The following is a 25,645-nucleotide window of genomic DNA, read 5'->3' as shown; positions in this document are numbered from 1 at the left end:
TTTTACCGATTAAGCCCTTTTACTCGTTTTTGCTTAAAATCGAGTAGTACAAGTTGTCTAACATAATTTAAAACTTCATATTCTATCATAAAACATCAAAATACACAAATTTCACCTATGGGTATTTTTCCCAAATATAAACCCTAGGTTAAATTATTGCTAGCATAAGCTTTATCGAGTTATCGGGATCTCAAAAACGTAAAAATCATTAAAAACGGGGCTTGGAATCACTTACTATGGAGCTTGGAAGCTTAAAACAATCCCTAGCTATGGAGAACCCTTGAAATTTCGGCCTAATGAAGAAGATGGACAAAAATTGGCTTTTAATTTTGTTTTTAATTCATTTTAATAACTAAATGACCAAAATACCCTTAGTACTAAACTTTCCAAAAATTCCTTCCATGTCCTAATTTTGTCCATGAACTTAAAATTGGTAAAATTACTATTTAAGACCTCCTAATTAATATTTCAAAGTAATTTCATACTAAAAACTTCTAGAATGCAAATTTTGCAACTTATTCAATTTAGTCCCTAACTTTAAATTAAACTCGTTATGCCCAAAATTTCTTCACGAAATCTTCACACAATTATGCATTCATATCATAAACCTCAAAATAATTATAAAATAATTATTTCTATCTCAATTTGTGGTCACAAAACCACTATTCGATTAGGCCCTAATTAGGGATATTACAACTCTCCCCTTTAAGGATTTTCGTCCTCGAAAATCTTACAGAAAACAGAGATGTGGGTATTGATTTCTCATAGTTTCTTCGGATTCCCATGTAGCTTCTTCTACTCCATGCCTTTGCCAAAACACCTTCACAAGTGCAACATTTTTATTCCTTAGTTGTTTGACCTTTCGAGCTAAAATCTTAATCGGTTCTTCTTTGTAGGTCATATCTGGTTGTAGTTCAATTTCTGTCGGTGAAACTACATGTGAAGGATCCGAACGATACCGACGTAACATAGATACGTGGAACACATCATGAATCTTCTCAAATTCAGGTGGTAATGCTAGCCGATATGTTACCGGTCCAACTTTTTCAATTACTTCATACGGCCCAACAAAATGCGGACTTAATTTGCCCTTTCGTCCAAATCTAAGGACTTTCTTCCACGGAGACACCTTTAAAAATACTTTATCACCAACTTGAAATTCAATGTCCTTTCGTTTTAGATCTGCATAAGATTTCTGTCTATTTGAAGCAGCTTTCAAACAATCTTGAATTATTTTCACTTTTTCTTCAGTTTCTTTTATTAGATCAACTCCATAAATCTAATTTTCCTTGAGTTCAGTCCAATACAATGGCGTTCGACACTTACGACCATATAATGCTTCATAAGGTGCCATTTTCAAGCTCGTCTGATAACTATTATTGTAAGCAAATTCCACCAACGGTAAGTATCTTTCCCAACTTCCTTGAAATTCCAATACACAACATCTAAGCATATCTTCAAGAATCAATTATTCTTTCGATTGTCCATCGGTTTGTGGATGAAAAGCGATCGAAATTTAACTCGTACCTAACGCGTCTTGCAACTTTTGCCAAAACCGCGAGGTAAACCTTGGATCTCTATCTGAAATAATCGATAATGGTATTCCGTAATCTAACAATTTCTTTAATATACTGATTCAGCCAACTTGTTAAGAGAATAATTCAGACGCGTCGGGATAAAATGAGCCGACTTAGTTAATCATCAACTATTACCCAGATGGCATCTTTCTTTCCGAGTCAATGGCAATCTGAAACAAAATCCATAGTAATCCGATCCCATTTCCATTCAGAACCATAATAGGTCAAGTAATCCCGAAGGAACTTGGTGTTCAACTTTCACCGTTGATGATTAAGCATTTGGACACAAACTCGATATATCTCTTTTCATTCCATTCCACCAATACATTTTCTTCAAGTCATTATACATTTTCGTACTACCCGGATGAATCGAAAAATAACCACTATGTGCTTCCTGTAGGATCTTTTGAATCAGTTCCTCATTCTTTGGTACACAAATTCGATTTTTAAACATTAAACACCCATCAGAACCAATTTTGAAATCTGACTCTGTATCAACTTCACACTGCTTTCTCTTGGCTTGCAAATCTTGATCATCTTTCTGAGCTTCAGAAATCTCTTGTAAAAACTTCGGTTTTACTCTTAGCTCTGCTAGAATCGAACCATCATCTGACACTTTCAACTGAGTGTTCATAACTCTCAAAGCAAATAACAACTTTCGCTCAAAGCATCAAGAACCACATTCGCTTTTCGGATGATAATCAATAACAAGCTCGTAATCTTTCAATAACTCCAACCATCTTCATTGTCTTAAATTCAAGTCTTTTGTGACATCAAGTACTTAAGACTTTTATGATCGGTATATACTCGGCACTTTTCACCATACAAATAATGTCGCCAAATTTTCAAAGCAAACACCACCGCACCAATTCGAATCGTGAGTAGGATAATTCCTCTCATGGGGTTTTAAGCGCCTCAAGCATATGCCACCACTTTTCCTTCTTGCATGAGCACACATCCCAAACCATTTAGAGAAGCATCACTATACACCACAAATTCTTTACGATTCGGGTTGTATCAACACCGGTGCTTGATTAATAACTTTTTCAATTCTTCAAACTCACGACATTCTTCCGTCCATTCAAATTTAACATCCTTTTTCGGTGGTTTCCAATCAACAATGGCTGAAATTTTACTAGGATCAACCCGTATACCATCACCTGAAACAATATGACCCAAAAATCCAACTTCCCGTAGCCAAAATTCACTTTTACTAAACTTAGCATACAATTGTTTATCTCTCAAAGTTTTCAAAACTATCCTCAAATGCTCAAAGATGCTCAGTATCATCTTTTGAATAAATTAAAATATCATCTATAAACACCACAACAAATTTGTCCAAATATGGTCGAAATATGCGATTCATTAAATCCATAAACACAAGAGGAGCATTTGTCAACCCGAATGGCATAACTAAAATTCATAATGACCATACCTTGTTCTAAAAGCGCTTTAGGTACATCCGACTCCTTTACCCGCAGCTTGGTAATACCAGATCTCAAGTCAATCTTTGAAAACCATGTCGCTCCTTTTAGTGATCAAACAAATCATCAATTCTTGGCAACGGATACTTGTTTTTGATTGTCACCTTGTTTAACTGGCGATAATCAGACACAACCTCATAGAACCATCCTTCTTTTCACAAATAACACGGAGCACCCCAAGGTGAAAAACTTGGTCTCACAAAACCTTTATCACCAACTCTTGCAATCTGCGACTTTAATTCCTTCAACTCTCTGGTGCCATTCTATACGGAGCAATCGAAATCGAGTGTTCGGTATCAAATCAATACCAAATTCTACTTCCACGATCGAGGTAAACCCGCAATTCTTCCGAAATACGTCCGCAAATTCACACACAACCAAGACCGATTCAACTTTCTTTTCAACTTCTTTTGTATTAATTACATACGCCAAATAAGCTTCATAACCCTTTCTCGGATATCTTTGAGCCGACATTGAAGAAATCACACTAGGCAATGCCTCGATTTATCCGATTCAACCCGCAGAGTTTCACCATTTTCACACTTTAATTCTATAACCTTTTCTTTGCAATTTATTTTAGCATCATGTAATGTCAACCAATCCATACCCAATATAACATCAAACTCATCAAACGACAACAACATCAAGTCGGCGGAAAGTAATGATCCCGAATCATTAAAGGACATTTCTTACATACTTTATCAACAATACACATTTGCCTAACGGATTCGACACTCTAATCATAAATTCGTATTCTCAACGGTATATTCATACTAGACACCAATTTCATGCACACATATGAATGAGTAGAACCGGATCAATCAAAGCAATAACATTAACATTATAGAGAAAATGTACCAAGAATCACATCGGTGAGGAAGCATCTTCACGCTTTAATAGCATAAGTTCTAGCGAGCCCTTCCTTCAGTCTAACGGTGCATCCTCGGCTACATTTCTTCGCTTGCTTTACTCCCAGCTTTTCTTGGATATCTTTCTCTCGAATCCATCCCACTTGTTTTTGTATTCTGAAATTTTTCTTTTTCAGCTCTCTCTGGGTAGTCTTTAATAAAATGATCCAGAGAACCACATCGAAAACATTCATTTGCTCTACACGGACCAAAATGATTTCTACCACACTGCTGGCACTCAGGTTTAACAAATCTCGAGTTCCCTACACTGGCTGCCGAAGTAGTCTGGGATTTAGGACCCACATTTTGCTTCTTATAATTCTATATGATTGCCCAGTGAAGCTTGGGAACGAGGATTCATACTCCTTGACTTTCCAGTTCTTTGTGAAAATGAACTACTCATCGGTCTTTTCTTCCAATTTCTAGTTTCACCTCTACCTTTTCTTTTCTTTAAGTAATTCTTGACCTTACAAGCTCGATCAACCAATACTACCATTTCTTTTAATTCAAGAATTCCAACAAATACCTTGATGTCTTCGTTGAGCCCGTCTTCAAATCGTCGGCACATCTTGGCCTCTGAGGAACATACTCTCCGCATACTTACTTAATCGAACAAACTCTCTTTCATACTCAGAATCATCATATTACCTTGCTTCACTCAAGAAATTCTTTACGCTTGTGATCAATAAATCTTTCACTAATATATTTCTTCCAAAACTCTTCTTGAAAAATTCCCAAGTTATTTTCTCTTTCGGTACCACCAAATCAAAGTCTTCCACCAATTATAAGCTGAATCCTCAACAAAGATATAGCGCATTTTAAACATTCTTCGTGTACAAGATAATTCATCAAATACCGGATAGAATTCTCAAGCCGAACTCGCTTTCGGCATCATCATCAATATTTGCTTTAAATTCTTGACCCCTTGCTTGCGAATTCTATCAACTGGAGTTCGTGAAATTTCATCGATCCATACCTTGAGGCATCGGGGTACAGGTTGAGGAATTGGGGAGGTGGGGAGGTCGTACATTTGGGTTCATTTAACGAACTCAATGTACCATGCACTCATCATTTGGAGAAAGGCTTCGATCCCTTTCTCCTCCTCCCCGACCAACAATAGGAGGTGGATTTTCAGTCGGTGCTGCTCCTTCATCCAGAGCGCATGACTCTCTACTTCATCTCGCCACAACCGGATCGGGATCCATTTACTATAAAAAAAAATCATTTAAAAAGGTCAGAAGTCGTCACACTATCACAATTTATACATATGGCATGTATAGCAAAATCCGTACATACAACACGTAGTCCGAGAACCGACTAAACCTGCTATAATACCACTAAATGTAACGCCCCCACGCCGAGACCGTCGTCGGAGTCGAGTATGAGGTGTTACTAAGCTTAATTTAACATATTTAGAACTTTGGAATATTTATTTCTACATTAGCAGCTTTTAAGCTACTTGCATCACAGTCACAAGAAAAATCATATCTCAAGTTACGAAACTCGAAATCAAGATCCGTAAATTTTCCCTGAATCTAGACTCATATACCTATCTACTAATTTTTTTTCTAGAATTTTTGGTTAGGCCATTTTGTACAGTTTATTAGTTAAAGTTACCCCCATTTCAGGACTTGACTGGTCTGACCTCTGTTTACTACGAACCATATTTCTCTCTGTACAAATTTAATATGAATATGAGGTTTATTTCTCCTAAAACTAGACTGAATAAGGATTCTGAGAATATAAAATAAACTACCTAATTATATCTTTACAATTTATGGTGAATTTCTAAAGTTGGAATAGGGGATTCAGAAACTGCTATGACCCTGTTTCACTAAAATTATAATATCTTCTAACATATAATTCCTTTTCTTGTTTAATTTATTTCATGTGAAACTAGACATAATAATCTTCAATTTTATATGTATTCCATCATCAAATTCAATTTCTATGATTTTTAGTAAATTTTCAAACTCGCGTCAGTGTTGCTGCAGTATCCTGTTTATGGCAAATTTCATCCCTTTTGATGAGTTTTTATACACTAAGTATCTTATTAATTTTTCCTTATCATCAAACATAATCTAAACTAACCATTTTCATAATTTATCATTATCAAACATTTCCTCAACCATTCCATTACCATACCATAAGATCATTTACACAAAATAGATATATTGCTATACATGCCATACTTAAATTTACAAGCCTTTACCAAAAGTCTTCCGGATAGTGTGACTGAGCCTTCGACCTATCCCGACTCCTGAGCTGGCTTGGCCAAAACTACAATGAGTAAGAAGGAGGGAGTAAGCATAAATGCTTAGTAAGTTCATATGCAAATAATAAGTAACATAACAAACAGTCATACCAATCAACATTAGCATGCATCACTAAAACACATGTCACATTTCTAATCATTTTTCATCATCCTATTACCTTATCGTGGTTGTATCAATACTCAACCCGAGGGTTAAATACATACCTGTTCAAAATATCCATTTCACATCACTTACCAATACGTCTCTTTACATCTCAAATATTCCTCCATTTGAGTAGAGCTTTACCGTTGAACACATCGAATATAATTCGGATACATGGATAACTTGCACATAAGTGCCATATATGCAATCAAGCAATCATGTAACCCGCCCATAAGCGAACTCGGACTCAACTCAACGAGCTCAGGCGTTCGCATCCATAAGTGAACTCGGACTCAACTCAACGAGTTCGGATGCCTAGTTACATCTCACGAACTCGGACCCAACTCAACGAGTTCAGACATTCGCATCCATAAGTGAACTCGGACTCAACTCAACGAGTTCGGATGCTCAACCATCCTAGTGATATGTCACTTGTATCCTAATCTATTCCTAAGGTTCAAACGGGCTTTTTCCTCTAACACTTATCCTTGCCGTCTTCCGTAGAATGCCAAATCAATACTCAGTAACAATTATATTTAACAAGTAGTTCACATAATTTACATATTATTTGAAATTAACCACAAAGCATACATTTCATAATAAAATTCAGCATAACATATAATTAACATCAATAACTTAAAATAACCATTATTCTACATTATTTACACATGAACTTACCTTGGTACCAAAATACAAGGATTTTGCAATCTAGTCCACAATCTTTTCTTTTCCTCGATTGAGGTCGATTCCACGTCTTTCTTGATCTAAAATAACACATTTAGCTTATTTAATACTCATATTATCAAATTAATCCTTAACTCAAATTTTGGCAAAATTACAATTTTACCCTAAACTTTTGCATATTTACATTTTTTCCCTAGGCTCTGGATTAAACTTTATTCCTTATTCTTATGTTTTACAACATCCTGATCACTTTTATCTTCTATGGCAACATCAAATTCTCACTCTAACATGTACTTGTGACTATTAGGTATTTTTACCGATTAAGCCCTTTTACTCGCTTTTTGCTTAAAATCGAGTAGTACAAGTTGTCTAACATAATTTAAAACTTCATATTCTATCATAAAACATCAAAATACACAAATTTCACCTATGGGTATTTTTCCCAAATATAAACCCTAGGTTAAATTATTGCTAGCATAAGCTTTATCGAGTTAAGGGATCTCAAAATGTAAAAATCATTAAAAGCGGGCTTGGAATCACTTACTATGGAGCTTGGAAGCTTGAAACAAACCCTAGCTATGGAGAACCCTTGAAATTTCGGCCTAATGAAGAAGATGGACAAAATTGGCTTTTAATTTTGTTTTAATTCATTTTAATAACTAAATGACCAAAATACCTTTACTACTAAACTTTCCAAAATTCCTTCCATGTCCTAATTTTGTCCATGAACTTAAAATTGGTAAAATTACTATTTAAGACCTCCTAATTAATATTTCAAAGTAATTTCATACTAAAAACTTCTAGAATGCAAATTTTGCAACTTATTCAATTTAGTCCCTAACTTTAAATTAAACTCGTTATGCCCAAAATTTCTTCACGAAATCTTCACACAATTATGCATTCATATCATAAACCTCAAAATAATTATAAAATAATTATTTCTATCTCAAATTTGTGGTCACGAAACCACTATTCTGATTAGGCCCTAATTCGGGATATTACAACTCTCCCCCCCTTTTTAAAATTTTAAAATTTTAACAATTCAAATTTTAAAATTTTGGGGTGTTACAATGCCCATTTTTGTTGCAACATATAAGTTCAGATAACGGTATCTTACAACTGGACAAAATCATAAGTGTATATAAGAAATTGTAAATTTCATTTGGATTGAGATTTTATTATTATAAGATTATGTTTTGTCTAAGTTATATGATGAGACTAAATGTGTGATAGCATATAATTGTAGTGTAGCTTTATTTATGTACATTTGTCATGTATGATGCTCTTAATGATATTTCATTATGTTAAGTGAGTTCGATATGTTGTAATTGATATATGTTTAGTTTGCTTTGAAGAAAGTTCATCGTGTGGATTTTTATTCAGTGTGCAAATTACAGATTATTCAAAGATAATTTATATAGGTGTGCAACATTATATTTAAAAGTACTTAAAATCAATTGATTTGCAATGATTTTTTTTGAATTTTTAAATAGTTGTAGCATGTATTAGGTATCTAAGTTTATCTTTATGATTTGTTGAAAACATTATGGTTTGGTCGTTTGATATTTTGACATATTCTTAAATATTTTGGAGCATTTATGAAGCCATTTTTTCAATTGGCTAAATGAGGGTTGATGTCATGCATATAGGAATATGACTCTTCCATTTTACTAAGTCTAAATTTTGATTTGGTATGTTTCTAAGTGTGGTTTAATAGGTTATGGATTTGATTTGATATGTATAACTTGTTGATATTGTATTTGTTCAATGTTTAATATGTTTAGGTGGTATTTTAGGCATTATTACATGCCTTAAAATGTCTAATTTTTTTTGTGCATTTTTAGGCTTTTGTCTCGAGATAAAATGTCTAATTTTTTTTGTGCATTTTTAGGCTTTTGTCTCGAGATAGATAGAAAATATTTTCTTGAACATACATTTTTGGGTACATGGCTCAATAACATGCTCAACTCGAGACGTGGAGGGTCAAGTCTCAAGACATGGTCTCATTATCTCGAGACATGCAAGTCAATAACAAAAAAAAAAATTGGTTCAAGGGGTTATAATTCTCGAGACATCAGACCTTGTTTCGATACTTTGGCTTAAGTATCAAGACCTTGATTCCTATTTTACTGCATTTGACCATAAAACTTCATAATAGGGCATAGTTGAGCTCGATTTTCATTTATAATGGTCTAATAATGCTTGTATAATAATTTACAAGATTATAACTTATTTTGAACTCTATTTTGAATATCCAATCAATCGTTTGGGTCAAGTCCATAACCAATGTGATGCTCTGTATATGCTTGTCTTCTGAATTAGGCGTAGGGTTTATAGGTCTTTAGTTGAATTCTTGATTATCCTTTTATCATAGTAGATCCAAGATGACCTAACCATCCATTCCAAATAGTAAAAGTATGTGATTATACAAACTTCTAATTTGTAGTAACAGTAACACCCCTTACCTGTGTCCTTTGCCGGCAGAGGGTACGAGGCATTACCAGACATAAGCACAACAATCATGTAGAAACCGAACCGTAAAATTTCATCTAAATTAAAAAAAAACCTTTACACATATACTTAACGTCCCTTACATGGGCCTACGGGGCCCAGACCAAATCGTAATCATATGAAACTTTTGCAACACTTAGAAAATTTTCACACTTTGGAGAGTCACACGCCCATGTGGGTTGGCCATGTGGGTTTCACACGCTCGTATTCGCAGCCCATGTAACTCTCTATTTATGATGTTAGAAAATAATTTTAACCACACGGCTAAGCCACACGCCCGTGTGCTAAGGCCGTGTTCTCCCACACGGTTGAGACACACGGTCGTGTCTCAGCCCGTGTGGCCAACACTTAGGCTATTTTCCAAGCCTTTATGTTACTCTTAATCCTTCACATCTTTATACCCACCAAGGACACATATTATGACATCATTTTAATGGTTTAGCATCCCATAATACGACACATTCATAACATTAACATCGTCGTGCACATATTTCACATACTCACCTAACGTCAAGTCAAGACACAACAATACATATTCACTTAGCCCGACATATGACGACCACTTTTACTTTTGGTCGGTGGTTGCTAACCAATCCATTAAACATCCATGTTCAAACATTATCAAACCATTTCTATATTACACATTTAATTCATGACTATGACCATCTGGAATGGTCATAAAGCATGCATCCAATTCACATGTCATATTACCAACCATGCATGGCAAACAACCACAACCACAATCACATCATCACATCATATGCATAAAGATATAGCATAGATAGAAAGGTTTACACACCATAATCAGTATGAGCCAGAACATTTGGCTACTCACAATAACACATATCATAAAGCTAAGTTCCTATACATGCTATTCACTTAAAAACGTTTAACATAGGTACTAATACTCCAAGGGTGATGGCTTGATAGTGTGATGCTGCCTTTGACGATCTCCAACCCCGAGCTAACGTGACAACACTAAATAAAAGGGAAAAGAAGGGAGTAATCTTTATAGCTTAGTAAGACCGTATGAAAATAATAAGCAATTTATAAAATTGCTTCTCAAGATAATACAACCATAGTTGTACTTTTACTTATATTCAGATCAAGCTATTTTCTCGAGTCACAGTCACTAAATTGTTTATATCTGGAGATACGGAACACCAAATCGAGATCCGATAATTTTCCCTGAAACTAAACTCACACATCTTCTTACCATACAATTTTAAGAATTTTTAGTTTATCCAATCAATACATTTTATTCTTTAAATTCACCCTTTTTTGCTGTTCGACAATTCCGACCCTTACTCACTAAGAATTAATTTTCTCATAATACGGGACTCAAATGATTGTTTTCGTCTATTTATTTTGAAATTATACTCATCAATAATTCTAAGCATATAAATTATAACTGAAAAATATTTTTTATAATTTTAATGATTTTCTCAAATCGTAGCAGGGGATTTCAAAATTCATTCTGACTCTTTCTCACAAAAATTTAAATATATCATAATATAGAATCCTTTTTCTTACCTTGTTCCCTTTATAAGAAACTAGACTTGTTAAGCTTCAATTCCATATTTTATTCAATCTCTAAATCACTTTCTACTATTTTTGGTGGATTTTCAAAGTTGGACTATCACTACTGTCCAAAACTGTTTTAATGCAATTCAATGATCACTAAGTTTATAACACCTTTGCAAATCATTTCTACCATCATGGTAAAAATAAATATTTATGCATCATAAGCATGAACCCATAATCACAAGGTCATCATAACATGACATAATAAACATAAATTTACATATCGTTCAAACCTCTTTAACTTACTCTTCACATATTCTCATTCTTGCTAAAAACATCATGTATCAAGGCCATTACACATGAGTTTAGTGTACATACCTGTACGACATGAAACGTAACTTACAATTATTCTTACCATTGATTTACCTCAATGGGACCATTGTCAACTCATACCTCGAATTACCCATTGAACACTCAGAATACTATTGGATACACGGAAGCATTGCGCATAATTTCCATATACGCAGCTAGAACTAACTCAGAGCGCGCAAAATGTGTAGCCAAAGCTATCACATATTATGTAATGCCTGCATTGAGCTACTCACGGGTATGTACACAAAGTCAACACCCGGACCCACATTACATAAATCACTTATCCCATTAACTCAAACCACAACTCATGAGTTCAGATCCCATTGTTTCTTATTAAATATCACGTGTATCCTAGACTATTCCTAAAGGTTCAAATGGGATTTCTTGCTTAACACATTGTCGTCGTGCTTGCTCGTAATGTCATTTACAGTTCCAATATACATTTCATACTTTCATGATAATCAAATAAGCATATATGTATATTCTTGATAACAATAAAACATCTCAATACTCATTTTATCAAAACATTAACGTTTGACATCACTTTCTCATACATAATATCACCAACATATAACTCAATTCAATTTTAGAAAGATAAGTTTCAAATATGTTAGCAATAATATGGATAACATGCTTAAATTAGTCACACGGACTTACCTCGAATGCAATTTCGGCTAATTAAGCCATTTTAGTTCATAACCTTGTACCTTCCAATTTAAGCCCAAATCTCAATTTTTCTTGATCTATCATGATGAAATTCACTCATTTAATCATTAAATTAATTAAAACATTCTATAATTCATAGTTTGGAAAAATGACCGTTTTGCCCTTAGACTTTACAAAAATTACGATTTTGCTCTTAGGCTCGTAAATCGATTTTTATTGAATTTTCTCCTTTAACAAGCCTAACCAAATTCTTTTTATAACTATAGCAACTCACAATCTCAATTATTTCACACATTTACAACTTATTTTACAACTTTCACAAAATGGTGCTTTTAGGGGTTTTCATGAAAAATTACTTAACAAAAGATGTTTATCTAACATCAAACTTTCATTTTCCCTTCATTAGACATCAAAGAACATGCATGACACACATGGGTGAATTTTTGAACATAAACCCTAGCTCAAAATAATGATAGAAATAGCTATATCATGCTTCAAGAATCTCAAAAACATCAAAAACATCAAAAACCAACACCAAAATGACTTACATGCAATGGGTTTATGTTGCTGAAATTTTCAAACTCCCATGGAGGTTTTTCTTCCCTAATTTTCGGCGGAGAAAGATGGAGAAGAAGGGTGGCTATTTTTTTTATAAGTCTTTGTATATGTCATCAAATACCAATCATACCAACTTTTTTTGACTATTAAATTCTTTTGCCCCCCCTATGGCTGGCCATCAACATTTTAAGGGTCTAATTTCTTTAAACAGCCCAAAATTTGGTTCTCTAGCTATTTAACATATTTAGCTAGCAAAACAAAACTTTTGCCCTATATGCGATTTAGTCCTTTTTCGCAATTAAGCATGAAATCACTAAAATTATTTCACCAAAATTTTTATGTACCCATATAATCATGCTATAACACATAAAATAACATTAAAAATAATTTCTCCAGCCTCGAAATAGTGGTTCCGAAGTCACTGTTCCGACTAGGCCCAAACTCGGGCTGTTACAATTCTCCCCCTTAGGGATTTCGTCCTCGAAAATCTTACCGAAAAAAGTTGTTTTGGTGTTCACATAAACTTTTATTTTCCATAATTATTGATAAAGAACTCTCACTCGACTATGTCTTTAATACTTATCTAATTATTTTATCATATTAGAAACATGAGCGATTCTTCGTTATACGACGCTTTCACCAAACCTTAACCTCTATCAGAGAGTTCATGCACTCAAAAGTCTGATTCATACCATCATGCTACATATACACTCTTACTTGAATCTTTTCGAATTCCAAAAGCGAAACTAGCCAGTTCATCTCGGCCTCATACTCTTTATTATTCCACACAGTCCGATTATTTTCCAACTCAACTCTCAGTTACCTTTCATTTTAAAGCCTCCTCTGGCTTTCCCAAGAAATCATGATATGAAGCCCGAATCCCAATCCGATTAATGGAGGCCAAAATCTCAAGATGTCCAACACTCATAAATACACGAAATTCCTCGAACCTGATGAGTGAAAATTCAGTACATACAAGCATGATTTGCATATCTCGTCAAACATTTAACAATAGGTCACATAATATTTTTCCCTTTAAGAGACAGTAATAAATCAGACATGAACTCCATAATAATTTCTTCTCATTTCCATTTTGTTGACAACATGGGCGAAGATAATTCTAATGACACTTGATATACATCCTTAAACCTTTCAACTTTTCAAGTATTCATACACAAGGATCAACGATGTGGAGTTCCAAACTCGATCGTTAATACATTACTCCTGTAAGTTTTCTTGCAAAATCTCTGTACAAGTTCTGGGTTTTCTACCCAAGTGTTTGTCACTGCATTTTGCTCTTCTCAAAGATCATGCGACAACTATTAGTGAAAATCAAGAAGTCTTTGTCCAATGCATACTAAACCAGTTCAAAGGCTTCGATTAACATTGTTCTCATTTGTCCAAAATTTGCTAATCATGAATTAAGCTATTAACTTTCACAAGAAGAAAATTTTACCACTTAAGCCTTTTCCAATATTAAATCCTTATACGAAAATCTAAGGAAACTAATCACTAAGATCACCATATTAGAATAATCAAATCAGAAACTTAGTCATGCTTGATATATATATCACAAACTGAAGATCATATTTTAGATGTGAGCCATAATTGACAAATTTCGTAATAAAGATGGTAAGAAAACCAAGACAAAGAAATTCAAAATGGAGAAACCTAGAATAAAAAGATCCAAAATAAAGAGATCCAATATTGAGAAATCCAAGAAACGATACTGTATCGAAAGACCGAGAGCAAAGCTTGTAAGGAGATATGGAAAATTTCAATGGTCCCTCCAATAAAAGGAATTCAAAAGAAAATATCACTCAGAACACCAAGGATAGATGCAACAAGAATAATATACCTTTCCATATACATATCGGACAGGGAAACCATTAGAAGAGACCGAATCATAGCATCATACACACTTTCTCATCAATTCCCAACAGATAACAGGTAACAGAATACAAGAAATAAATAGGATCATGTAGATTTTGTACCAATCAGACTGACAATGCCTTTGTCTATCATTAAGATTAGATAACACTCCTATATAACAAGAATTTCATCAGAAGATAGATAGCCAGTAACATACTTCCGAGAACAATAGCCTCTTAAAATATATCAAGAGAGAAAGTTATCATTTGCTCACTATAATTTCCATACTCAGACATATTATATTTCAAATATTATTTCTCCAACTATTTATGCCATCACAAATCCCATGTTATTCCTTTCACTAAAGAAGAACGGTTCTAAGAAAGTCACAATCATTACATTCTCTCGACCTCGTACCTGAGCAATTCGATTTACCAAAGTAAATTTCTTCTCTAACTGTGACAGTACATAATTCACATAATCTTTATGTCAACCTGATACCTTTCTAGCTCTAACTTTACTTATCAACTCACTCTTAATCTCTAATCGTGTTTATATATATTTCTCCACTAAACTCTTTAGTTTTTACACTTGTGAGTTTATTCAAAACAAATATCATGAAATTCTATTATAAAACACCACTTTGGTAAGGGGTTGATGTCGTAAGGCCTCTGACTTGACTCTCATATACATATCCATATCCATATCCATATCCATATCCATATGACACAACTTTCATCATCATAGCGACACCATCACAATCATGTCATTCATTTTAGGAAAAATTATCGTTCATATTTGTATTTTGCAATTCTCAGATTCTCTTATTCACTCAAGTTCACTTATGCACACATTCTATGAATTCTGGATAACTTTTCTCGTCACATTCACTTAATCAAACAAGTCATGTACATAACATCATACGAAATTCAACAAACATGGATAAGTATATTCCAATCGAAACTTTGATTTTGCACATCATCATATCCATGTTATTACAATCATATAAATCTATCCGAATAATTTAATACATTTGTTTAAGCTATACGAGCTTGCCAATCCTAATAATTCAAATAATTATACATGAACATTTGTTCTACCTTTATTTTCAGTAAGTTATCTAAACACATGCATTCACTCGAACAAACCAATCATATACACCATGGGATTGTCAATCAACCATAGATAAGCTCATTATGCCATATAGATATTCTATTTCATGTTTCTCATATCACAAATATGTATATAAACATTTCATGAATTCTTACTCGTACCTTTCCGAGTTTCAATTAATCATAACTGCACTTTATTAGAATACCTTCATATCTCTATCTACGTGATCGGGTGTACCTCGGTTAGAGAGTACCTTGTCTATACGAGATAGTTCTCATTCGCGTCTGGAGACATCACACTATCACAAATCTGTGGCATGCATAACTAGACTCTTACACGTACTAGGTTAGTCTAAAAACCAACTAAACTATAGCTCTGATACCATTAAATGTAACACCCCTTACCCGTGTCTTTTGTTGGGATAGGGCACGAGGCATTATCGGACTTAAACACAATAATCATGTAGAAACCGGACCGTAAAATTTCATCTAAATTAAAAAACCTTCATACATATGCTTAACGTCCCTTACATGGGCCTACGGGGCCTAAGACATACATTCGGGGTCGTTCGGGACCAAACCGTGATCATATGAAACTTTTGCAATGCTTAGAAAATTTTCACACTTTGAAGAGTCACATGCCCGTGTGGGTTGGCCGTGTGGGTTTCACACGCCTGTATCCGCAGGCCATGTAACTTTTTATTTATGACGTCAGTAAATAATTTGAACCACATGGCCAAGCCACATGCCCGTGTGCTAAGGCCGTGTTCCCCACACGGTTGAGACACACTGCCGTGTCTCAGCTCGTGTGGCCAACACTTAGGCTATTTTCCAAGCCTTTATGTTACTCTTAATCCTTCACATCTTTATACCCACCAAGGACACATATTATGACATCATTTTAATGGTTTAGCATCCCGTAATACGACACATTCATAACATTAACATCGTCGTGCACATATTTCACATACTCATATAACGTCAAGTCAAGACACAACGATACATATTCACTTGCCTCGACATGTGACGACCACTTTTACTTTTGGTCTGTGGTTGCTAACCAATCCGTTAAGCATCCATGTTCAAACATTATCAAACCATTTCTATATTACACATTTAATTCATGATTATGACCATCTGGAATGGTTATAAAGCATGCATCCAATTCACATGTCATATTACCAACCATGCATGGCAAACAACCACAATCACATCATCACATCATATGCATGAAGATATAGCATAGATAGAAAGGTTTACACACCATAATCAATATGAGCCAGAACATTTCGCTACTCACAATAACAAATATCATAAAGCTAAGTCCCTACACATGCCATTCACTTAAAAACGTTTATCATAGGTACTAATACTCCAAGGGTGATGGTTTGATAGTGTAATGCTGCCTCTGATGATCTCCAAACCTGAGCTAACCTGACAACACTAAAGAAAAGAGAAAGGAAGAGAGTAAGCTTTATAGCTTAGTAAGACCGTATGAAAATAATAAGCAATTTATAAACTTGCTTTTCAAGATAATACAACCATAGTTGTACTTTTACTTATATTCAGATCAAGCTATTTTCTCGAGTCATAGTCACAAATTGTTTATATCTGGAGATACGAAACACCAAATCAAGATCCGATAATTTTCCCTGAAACTAAACTCACACATCTTCTTACCATACAATTTTCAGAATTTTTGGTTTATCCAATCAATACATTTTATTCTTTAAATTCACCCATTTTTTGTTGTTCGACAATTCCGACCCTTACTCACTAAGAATTAATTTTCTCATAATACGGGACTCATATGATGTTTTCGTCTATTTATTTTGAAATTATACTCATCAATAATTCTAAGCATATAAATTATAACTGAAAAATATTTTTTTTATAATTTTTAATGATTTTCTCAAATCAGAACAGGGGATTTCGAAATTCATTCTGACTCTTTCTCACAAAAATTTAAATATATCATAATATAAAATCCTTTTTCTTACCTTGTTCCCTTTATAAGAAACTAGACTTGTTAAGCCTCAATTCCATATTTTATTCGATCTCTAAATCACTTTCTACTATTTATAATTGATTTTCCTTATTATTATTGTTTATAATATTAATTTTCCTTATTATTAAAGTTCAATTAAATGTAATTTTCTCTCACAACTTAATTAATTTTTGATTTTTATATTTATTTTACTATTTATATTTGAAATTATTTCATCTCTCAAATAAGTTCTCTCATAGTAGAATTCATCTTATCATTACATCTTGATTTTCTAAGAAGATAATTTTAATTCCTCGTGCCTAAAAAAATAAAATAAAAAATAAAAAATAAAAAAAATTAAAAAAGCATAAAATTTAAATCTAATTAATTAAATGAAATACTTCTCAAGATCGGCCATTTTTACGTCCCTTATTCTAACAAACCAAAGAACAGAAAATGAGAGCTTGAAGATCTATTTTTTCTCTCTTCAGTTGAAGGCAAAAGCTAAACAATGGGGTGCTCATTTTCTGGTTTGAATGCATTGTACGATGCCGTTAATGGCGGAGGGGACGTTTGGATCAACGAGAACAGGTTCAAGGTCGTGAGGCAGCTCGGTGAAGGTGGGTTCGCCTATGTTTACCTGGTGAAGGAAGTCGTATCCGATTCCTCTTCAGCTTTGGCCAGTGGCTTAGCCAAAAAAGTCAAGGACCCTTCACATCTCTCTGGTTCGTTCTCTTTCAAAAATACCTCCTTTTAATCTTTTTAAGGATTTTATAATTTGTTTTTGATCTGGTTGTTCCTTTAAATCTTAATTAGTGATTGCTTTCAGTTCCTATATTTAGTTTGAATCTTCTCTTCAGCTATATGTTTTTCTTGATTTTGTCATCTTATTGTGACTGGATGTCTGGATTCTTTACATTCTAGTTTCTTTGATTGAAGTTTGGTGATCTTATATGGAATGAAGTCTTTTGTCAATGGAAAATTGAAACCATATATGGTATTTCATGATCTTTTATGGTTTTGTTTTGGTTTATCGATTAGATTAGACTATGGATCTGAAATTATCCTCATTTTTCTTCTATACCTCAATAGTTTTCTGATGATCTCATAAATTTGGATCGTAATTCATGTTGGATAAAACAAGGTGGAATTTTCTATGATTATCACATTCCTAATGGAGTTATAGAACTAAAATTATGGATCAGTTGAGTATTTGATCTCACAGTTTCTGTTGTAAGAACTAGGACATTTGGCTTAGAATTTTGTACTTAATATGGAATTGTCGTGTCTTTGATACATGATGGTTTGACTTATTGCCCATCAGATTCCAGATTTATGCATTTTCATTTTCATATGCTAGAGTTACTTCTCAAACGGATCTGGTAATATTTCTTTGTTTGGGAAATTTCAAGGACGGTGACCTCTGTTATGCCATTTGCTGGATACCTTATTTTAGAATTGTGTATTCATGGGATCAATGTGAAGTTAAATTGGTTTTAGAACTAACATAACTTGGGTTGCATTTGCAGATGATAGAACTTATGCAATTAAGAAAGTTCTCATTCAGAATAATGAGCAGTTGGATTTGGTTCGAGAGGAGATCCGTGTTTCATCCTTGTTTAGTCATCCTAACCTGCTTCCGCTTCTTGATCACTCTATCATTTCTGTTAAGGTAATCACGCAGATCTCTTATTTTTATTAATCTTAAAATCTATTACATTCATCTTAAATGTTTCTGAAGCTTATTGACTCACTTACCCATAAAATAATGGAAACTTTTTTCAAGATTCTTGTGTGTTCGCTTCATAGCTTTTCTTTCATGTTCTTTTCATGTGATTGTATTTGTCTAAAACATTATGATTTCATTGGCTAGCCTACACAAGAAGGATCATGGAATCATGAAGCGTATTTACTATTTCCTGTTCATTTGGATGGAACGTTACTGGACAATTCCAAAGCTATGACCGCTAGAAAGGAATTCTTTTCTGCCTCAGATGTCCTTCAAATATTTCGGCAGGTGAGTAAAACAATCTTATCTTTTTGCACTATTTGATGCCATTCCTTTTGTAGTTCACTTTTAAGGGCTTCAAATAATTTTCTCATTTATGTGGCACTTGTTATCAGTGGATCTGATTCGTATCTTTATGCTTCAACATGTGGCTTCGACATTCCAATGTGTTGGTTTAGCAAAGACTTAATTGAAGTATAGAACAAAAGATGAAAGGAAGGGATAATCATTATCAATGCAGCCTTTATATACAAGTCTCAAGTAACAACCTCAACAAAAATTCAAATTGCTACTCCTACTAACAAGCTAACAACTCCTACTCCTACTAACAAGCTAGCAAATCTCCTTAGGACTAAGTCTTATTTTTTTAAAAAATAGTAGCAGCCTCGAGATACTAACATTCTCCTCCTAACTCAAGTGCTGCAGACACCAAGTTTATTCTTAAGAAACTCAAAAACGACTAACATGAAAAATTTAGTAAAAATATCCATCATCTGATCTTTGATTTGCAATAAACCAATTTCTTCAATATTCGCCTTCTATGAATTCCTTCTTGACTAGTGTAGCTTCAAGAGTTGCCTCTAATAGTTTCCTAGCATGCAATGTCATCTAAATCAAAATTCCATAATTCAAAATCATCACAAGCTGCTCCAAGAGAGTTACCTTTGCATGCAACTCCTCATTCTCAAAACACTTGATTTGCAGTTGTTCTTGCATGATATGATTATCTGTCGATTTTATCTCAAGCTCAAAACTCTTTTCATTACATTGTGCCATCAATTTCATAATTGTTTGTTGCATTGTTGTCATTCATTCCTGACACTTGGATGCCACTTGCTCCTCCTCAAATAGATTCAATGAGAAACTCTTCTTCTGCATCTTGATCCTAAACATTTCATTGCCACTAGAGTCAAGGATCAGACACATTCCCTCTTTGAACATCACCTTGAATCTTTTCTCTACCAATTGCCCCACACTCAACAAGTTTTGATCAATCTCAGGTACAAACAGAACATCTGAAATCAACTTAGTTCCAGCACAGCTCTCTATTGCTACTGTGCCTCTTCCTTTCACTTCTAGGTATTCTCCATTTCCTATCCTTACTTTCGACTTCAATGACCTGTCAAGGTCTTTAAACAGCTTCTCATCATAAGTCATATGATTGGTACAACCACTATCAACTAACCAACTGTCACATAAAATGCTTGATGAGAAGCAAGAGACGACAAACAAATGGTCCTCTTCTTCTTTAACTATAGCATGTGCTCCACCTTGCTGCTGATTTCTTAGTTCTTTGCAGAACCTCTCAATGTGCCCCATCAAGTTACACTTTCTACATTTCACATCTGGCCTTCTCCAACACCTGAAATGGGGATGATTCTATTTTCCATAATACTTACATGAAGAATCCTTATTATAATTTTCATTACTATTACCTTTTGCAACAGTTTCTAAACCACTATTGCAATCACTCTTCTTCCTATTCCACTTCTGTTCCTCTCCTTTTTCACCTTCTTGCATCTTAGCCTTCAATGCTCCTTCTATGCTTCTTTCTATGTTTCCTTCCTGTCTCATTAACCTCCTCTGCTCTTGTGCTTGTAAAGCACTGATCAACTCTACTACTCTCAATTGAGTCAAGTCTTTAGTGTTCTCAAAAGAGGCAATAGTTGCTTCATATTTCTTAGGCACAGAGACAAGTATCTTCTGCACCAGTCTAGAATAAGAGAGATCATTCCCAAGAACTCTTACCTTGTTGGCAATATCTATCAGCTTGTCTGAGTATTCTTTGATTGACTCAGACTCCTTCATTTGTAGCCTCTCGAATTCTTTGCTCAAGTTCAACACCTTCATGCTCTTGATCCTCTCATCTCCTTGATTCTTAGCTTTGAGGTAGTTCCATATCTCCTTTGCTGATCCAAAAGCCATAATTCTATTGAATATGGCTGGTGAAACCGAAGCATAAAGACAAGACTTTGCCTTAGCCTTCCTAGTGGTTCTCTCTTTGTGCATTTGACCTAGTTCATAGTTGGATTGTTGGGAAGTAGAGTCACCTCATAGTCTTCCTCTACAGCTTCCCAATAATCACAACCCTTGCTTGATAATTCTCTCCATCAAACACAGGTGGGGCTAAGATGGACAGGTTACTCGATTTCGATTCTATTTTCCTCGAAAACCTTATAAGTGTACCTCTCAAATTTTCTCTTAGAAGTCTCACAAAACTTTTCTCACAAGTCCCTCAAAAAAATGGCTCTGATACCATTGTTGGTTTAGTAAAGACTTAATTGAAGTATAGAACAATAGATGAAATGAATGGATAATTTAATTCATTATCAATGCAGCCTTTATATATAAGTCTCAAGTAACAACCTCAACAAAAATTCAAATTGCTACTCTTACTAACAAGCTAACAACTCCTACTCCTACTAACAAGCTAACAAATCTGCTTAGGACTTAGTCTTATTTTTTTTAAAAATAGTTGCAACCTTGAGATACTAACACAATGTGATGTGGTTTAGGAGGAAAACAGTAAATTAGAAGAATTAGGACCAGAAAATGAGTCGAAAGAAGTTGGAACTCTAGAAAACATTGGATTATAGAAAACTTCTAGCTTTTTTATATTAGTTCAAAGAAAATATTAATGTTATTACTGTAACATATTTATAATAGATTTTTTTGCAAGTAAAGTTACTAGGCTTTCCTGCAAATAAAGTTTTATGCTTAATCCTGGATTTAAACCCTAAAGAAAACTAATAACATAACAGTCTATAATATATCTAATACTTAAAATAACTATTATAAAATAGAACTAAAATAATAAAATATTAAGAATAAAGCACCAGCGTTACTATGTTTTCTCTTTTTGTGTACTAGAATTAGTTTTTTCCATTTTTGGGTTCATTAATGTCAGAACTGATTAGAAATGTCTGTAAGCATGCTGGACCGCATTATTTCTGCAGCTGTGTGCAGGACTTAAGCATATGCACAATCTTGAGCCTCCATATGCGCATAATGATGTCAAGCCTGGTAATGTTCTTTTATCCCATAGAAAAGGAAAATGCCCTCTTGCTATATTGATGGATTTTGGGAGTACTCGTCCTGCAAGGAAGCAAATTCGATCTCGTTCTGAGGCACTACAACTTCAGGTGCTTATTTCTCCATTATGTTTCTTCAGTGCTTAAAAGTCTTCTAATATTTCTGTTCTCTAGAACTTTCTCATCTTTGCTGGAAAATAACTGTTCCTTTAATCTGTATGCTTGATGTTCTACCAACAAACACATATATACTATTAAACTCAAAAAAGCGACATATAAATACATAATTAGATTATTTTTTATCTTCGTAAAATATGTTAAAAGATATTTTTTCTTGATATTAAATGCAATAATAATCCAAATGTAGGAATGGGCATCTGAGCACTGTTCAGCACCTTTCCGAGCCCCTGAGTTGTGGGATTGCGCAAGTGATGCAGATATTGACGAGAGAACTGATATTTGGTCGTTGGGTTGCACATTATTTGCAATAATGTAAGAATTAATACTTATTCATGCACGTATACAGTGTTAGTTTTCATACGGTTAACCTTTTCTCTTGCATTCTCATTTCATCGTTCATCATGTTCTTGTCCAAAAATATGGTAGACAAAGTGTTCGGGTGATACTTATATCTGGAATATTTTTATTGGTTTCCTTCTGACTTAATCGAAGTTCATTTTAAGTATTCGATGTGAAAGTTCTATAATGGTAAAAACATAGTGGCCATAATTTCATTAAGTTTTCTATTGGTATTGGCATGAAGAGTGATGATTATATCTAACCTAATTGATTGAGATTTGGCTGTTGGCAAGTGGTTATGCTCCAAAATGACTTATCTGTTTTCACACCAAGTAAGCATAACTGCATGATACAACACACACGCACAGAAAAAAAAAAGAAAAGGAAAAGAAAAGGAAGAACACATTATGTGGTTTAATAAAAATGACCTTGTGAAAATATTAGTCCTGGGAAAAAGTTGACTAGAATCAAAGTAGTAATGCCATTGTTGCATATCTAAGTTTTGCCATGACATCTTTTACTTGCATCTCTAGACAATAAAATCAATTGTAACGTGCATACAATCCATTCATATAAGTTCATTTATTAGAACTTGATGCGTTATAATGTTTAGTTGGTAACTTAATGACATGTGATGCCAATGAATTTGACAATATTGTAAGCAGTAGAGTCTCAGAAATGTGGGTATACCCTGTTGTTTTCTGATGCTAATTCGAAAAAACTCTCCCATTTTGGGGTTTCATATCCTTCATAAAATGTCTTTGAATGAACTTGTTTTGGAGTTTCATGTGTCTGGCATGCATTGTCCCTCTTTATACCTTGATGAATACATTGTAATGCTGTTATCCTCTGGGGTGAACCTTATCAGTTTTATTTATCTTGTTAGGTAATTGATTTTCATTTGTTGTAGGTATGAGGTATCCCCTTTCGAGTATGCACTTGGAGAATCAGGAGGAAGCCTGCAATTGGCTATTATAAATGCACAGATTAAGTGGCCAGCTGGACCTAAACAACCATATCCAGAAGAACTTCACCATTTTGTGACTTGGATGCTTCAGCCTCAACCTGCTCTTCGCCCTCGCATAGATGATATTATATATCATGTTGACAAGTTGGTCACAAAGTTTTCACAGTGATATCATATGAGGTAAGAAGGAAAGGGCGTTCAACCAGTGACGTGCAAGTTGACCAATGCACATTCTAGCAACTTGCATCATGGATATCATTTACTTCATAAGTGAAAAGCGTCCATGAAAGCAATGACAGTTCCTTAGTGAAACTCTCGCATAGATTATTGTTTTCGGTGAAGTTGTGCATTAATTCATTTTTCATAATTATTTAACTTCATGATCTGTAGTTTGTTGAAATACAGATCTGTCTCTGAATCCCTGATTCAATTTTATAGGAAAGCCTCAATAATTTTTGTTATCACTCAGTTCATATTTCAGGGAACTCTTTCATTTTTTATTATTTAATTTGCAGACCTACTTGAAGTTAATAAGCCATGCCTATTTCAAGATTTTCTTATCCGTTATTTGTTCTGTAAAAAGTTTGAAGTATTGACTAATGTTGCTTGGACTTTTCGTTCTTCTTTAATTACCAATTTAGACACATGATAATTAGGATATTATCCTCTAAAGATCTTTTAAATATAACATCCTTTCAAATACAAGTAACATAAATTTGGACTGGTCCAAAGTCCAAGCTAGTGTGCATTTGGGATCAAAATACATTTAAGCATTATGTTGGATTGCTTAGTATAGAATTGGTTGTAGATTTTAATGCTGGAAGGAAAGATTATTTTTGTGAAAACGTTGAAAAATACAATTTTGGTTGAAAATTTTAAAATTATTTTTGGAAAATAAAAATTTAAACAAATAATAGAAAGGTGTTTTTGATTTTTCATTAAAATTTTTTGTAAAAGTGAAAATGATGAAAATAAGAGTTTTAAAAAATATTCTGTTCTTAAATAATTTTTGAATATTAAATTTGCTATCCTCGTTGGAATCCATATAAATATAGTTTTTCTTTAAATTTCAATTTTTTTAATTTTATTTATCATATTTTTGGACAATATTTATCATGTTTTTATTATATAAAAATAGTTATGAACATTATAAAATGAAGAGAGATGGAGAGAATAAAGAACAAATAAAATATAAAAGCAATAGAGAATGTACCATGGATGATTACAACACTTCATCAAAGTCTCTATTTATAGGCATAAGAAGTATAAAAAAAGTAGAGATCTAATTCTAATAATTACTAGAATTTAAAGTACATTAAAACTTTATCTTGATCATGATGGAGATATTCACTTAATAAGATATTCATAACACTTCCCATTGTATGTCATTGATAGATAATATGCCTCGTTAAAACCTTATTAGGAAAAATTTTGTGGGATAAAAACC

At 33.7% G+C, this 25,645-nt stretch overlaps 1 protein-coding gene and 1 long non-coding RNA gene across 2 annotated transcripts; one reads left to right on the top strand and one right to left on the bottom strand.

Moving 5' to 3' along the window:
* Positions 1–6,071: 6,071 nt before the first annotated feature.
* On the bottom strand, positions 6,072–7,686 carry LOC128295550 (uncharacterized). The gene is made up of 3 exons (XR_008286064.1): positions 7,615–7,686; positions 7,065–7,150; positions 6,072–6,249 (listed from the first exon to the last, which is right to left on the bottom strand). It is a non-coding gene; the product is annotated as an uncharacterized LOC128295550 (long non-coding RNA).
* Positions 7,687–18,075: 10,389 nt separating this feature from the next.
* On the top strand, positions 18,076–24,732 carry LOC108470449 (uncharacterized). The gene is made up of 6 exons (XM_017771764.2): positions 18,076–18,397; positions 19,202–19,344; positions 19,546–19,689; positions 22,638–22,823; positions 23,080–23,204; positions 24,142–24,732. Exons 1-6 carry the CDS (start codon positions 18,184–18,186, stop codon positions 24,365–24,367), a joined length of 1,038 nt encoding a protein of 345 aa, XP_017627253.1. The 5' UTR covers positions 18,076–18,183; the 3' UTR covers positions 24,368–24,732.
* Positions 24,733–25,645: the final 913 nt, after the last annotated feature.

This window comes from Gossypium arboreum, chromosome 1, assembly GCF_025698485.1.
Source record: "Gossypium arboreum isolate Shixiya-1 chromosome 1, ASM2569848v2, whole genome shotgun sequence".
In the NCBI taxonomy this organism is placed as follows: domain Eukaryota; kingdom Viridiplantae; phylum Streptophyta; class Magnoliopsida; order Malvales; family Malvaceae; genus Gossypium; species Gossypium arboreum.
Note: the sequence above shows the minus strand (reverse complement) of the source record. Positions and strands in the feature narration are given on the sequence as shown.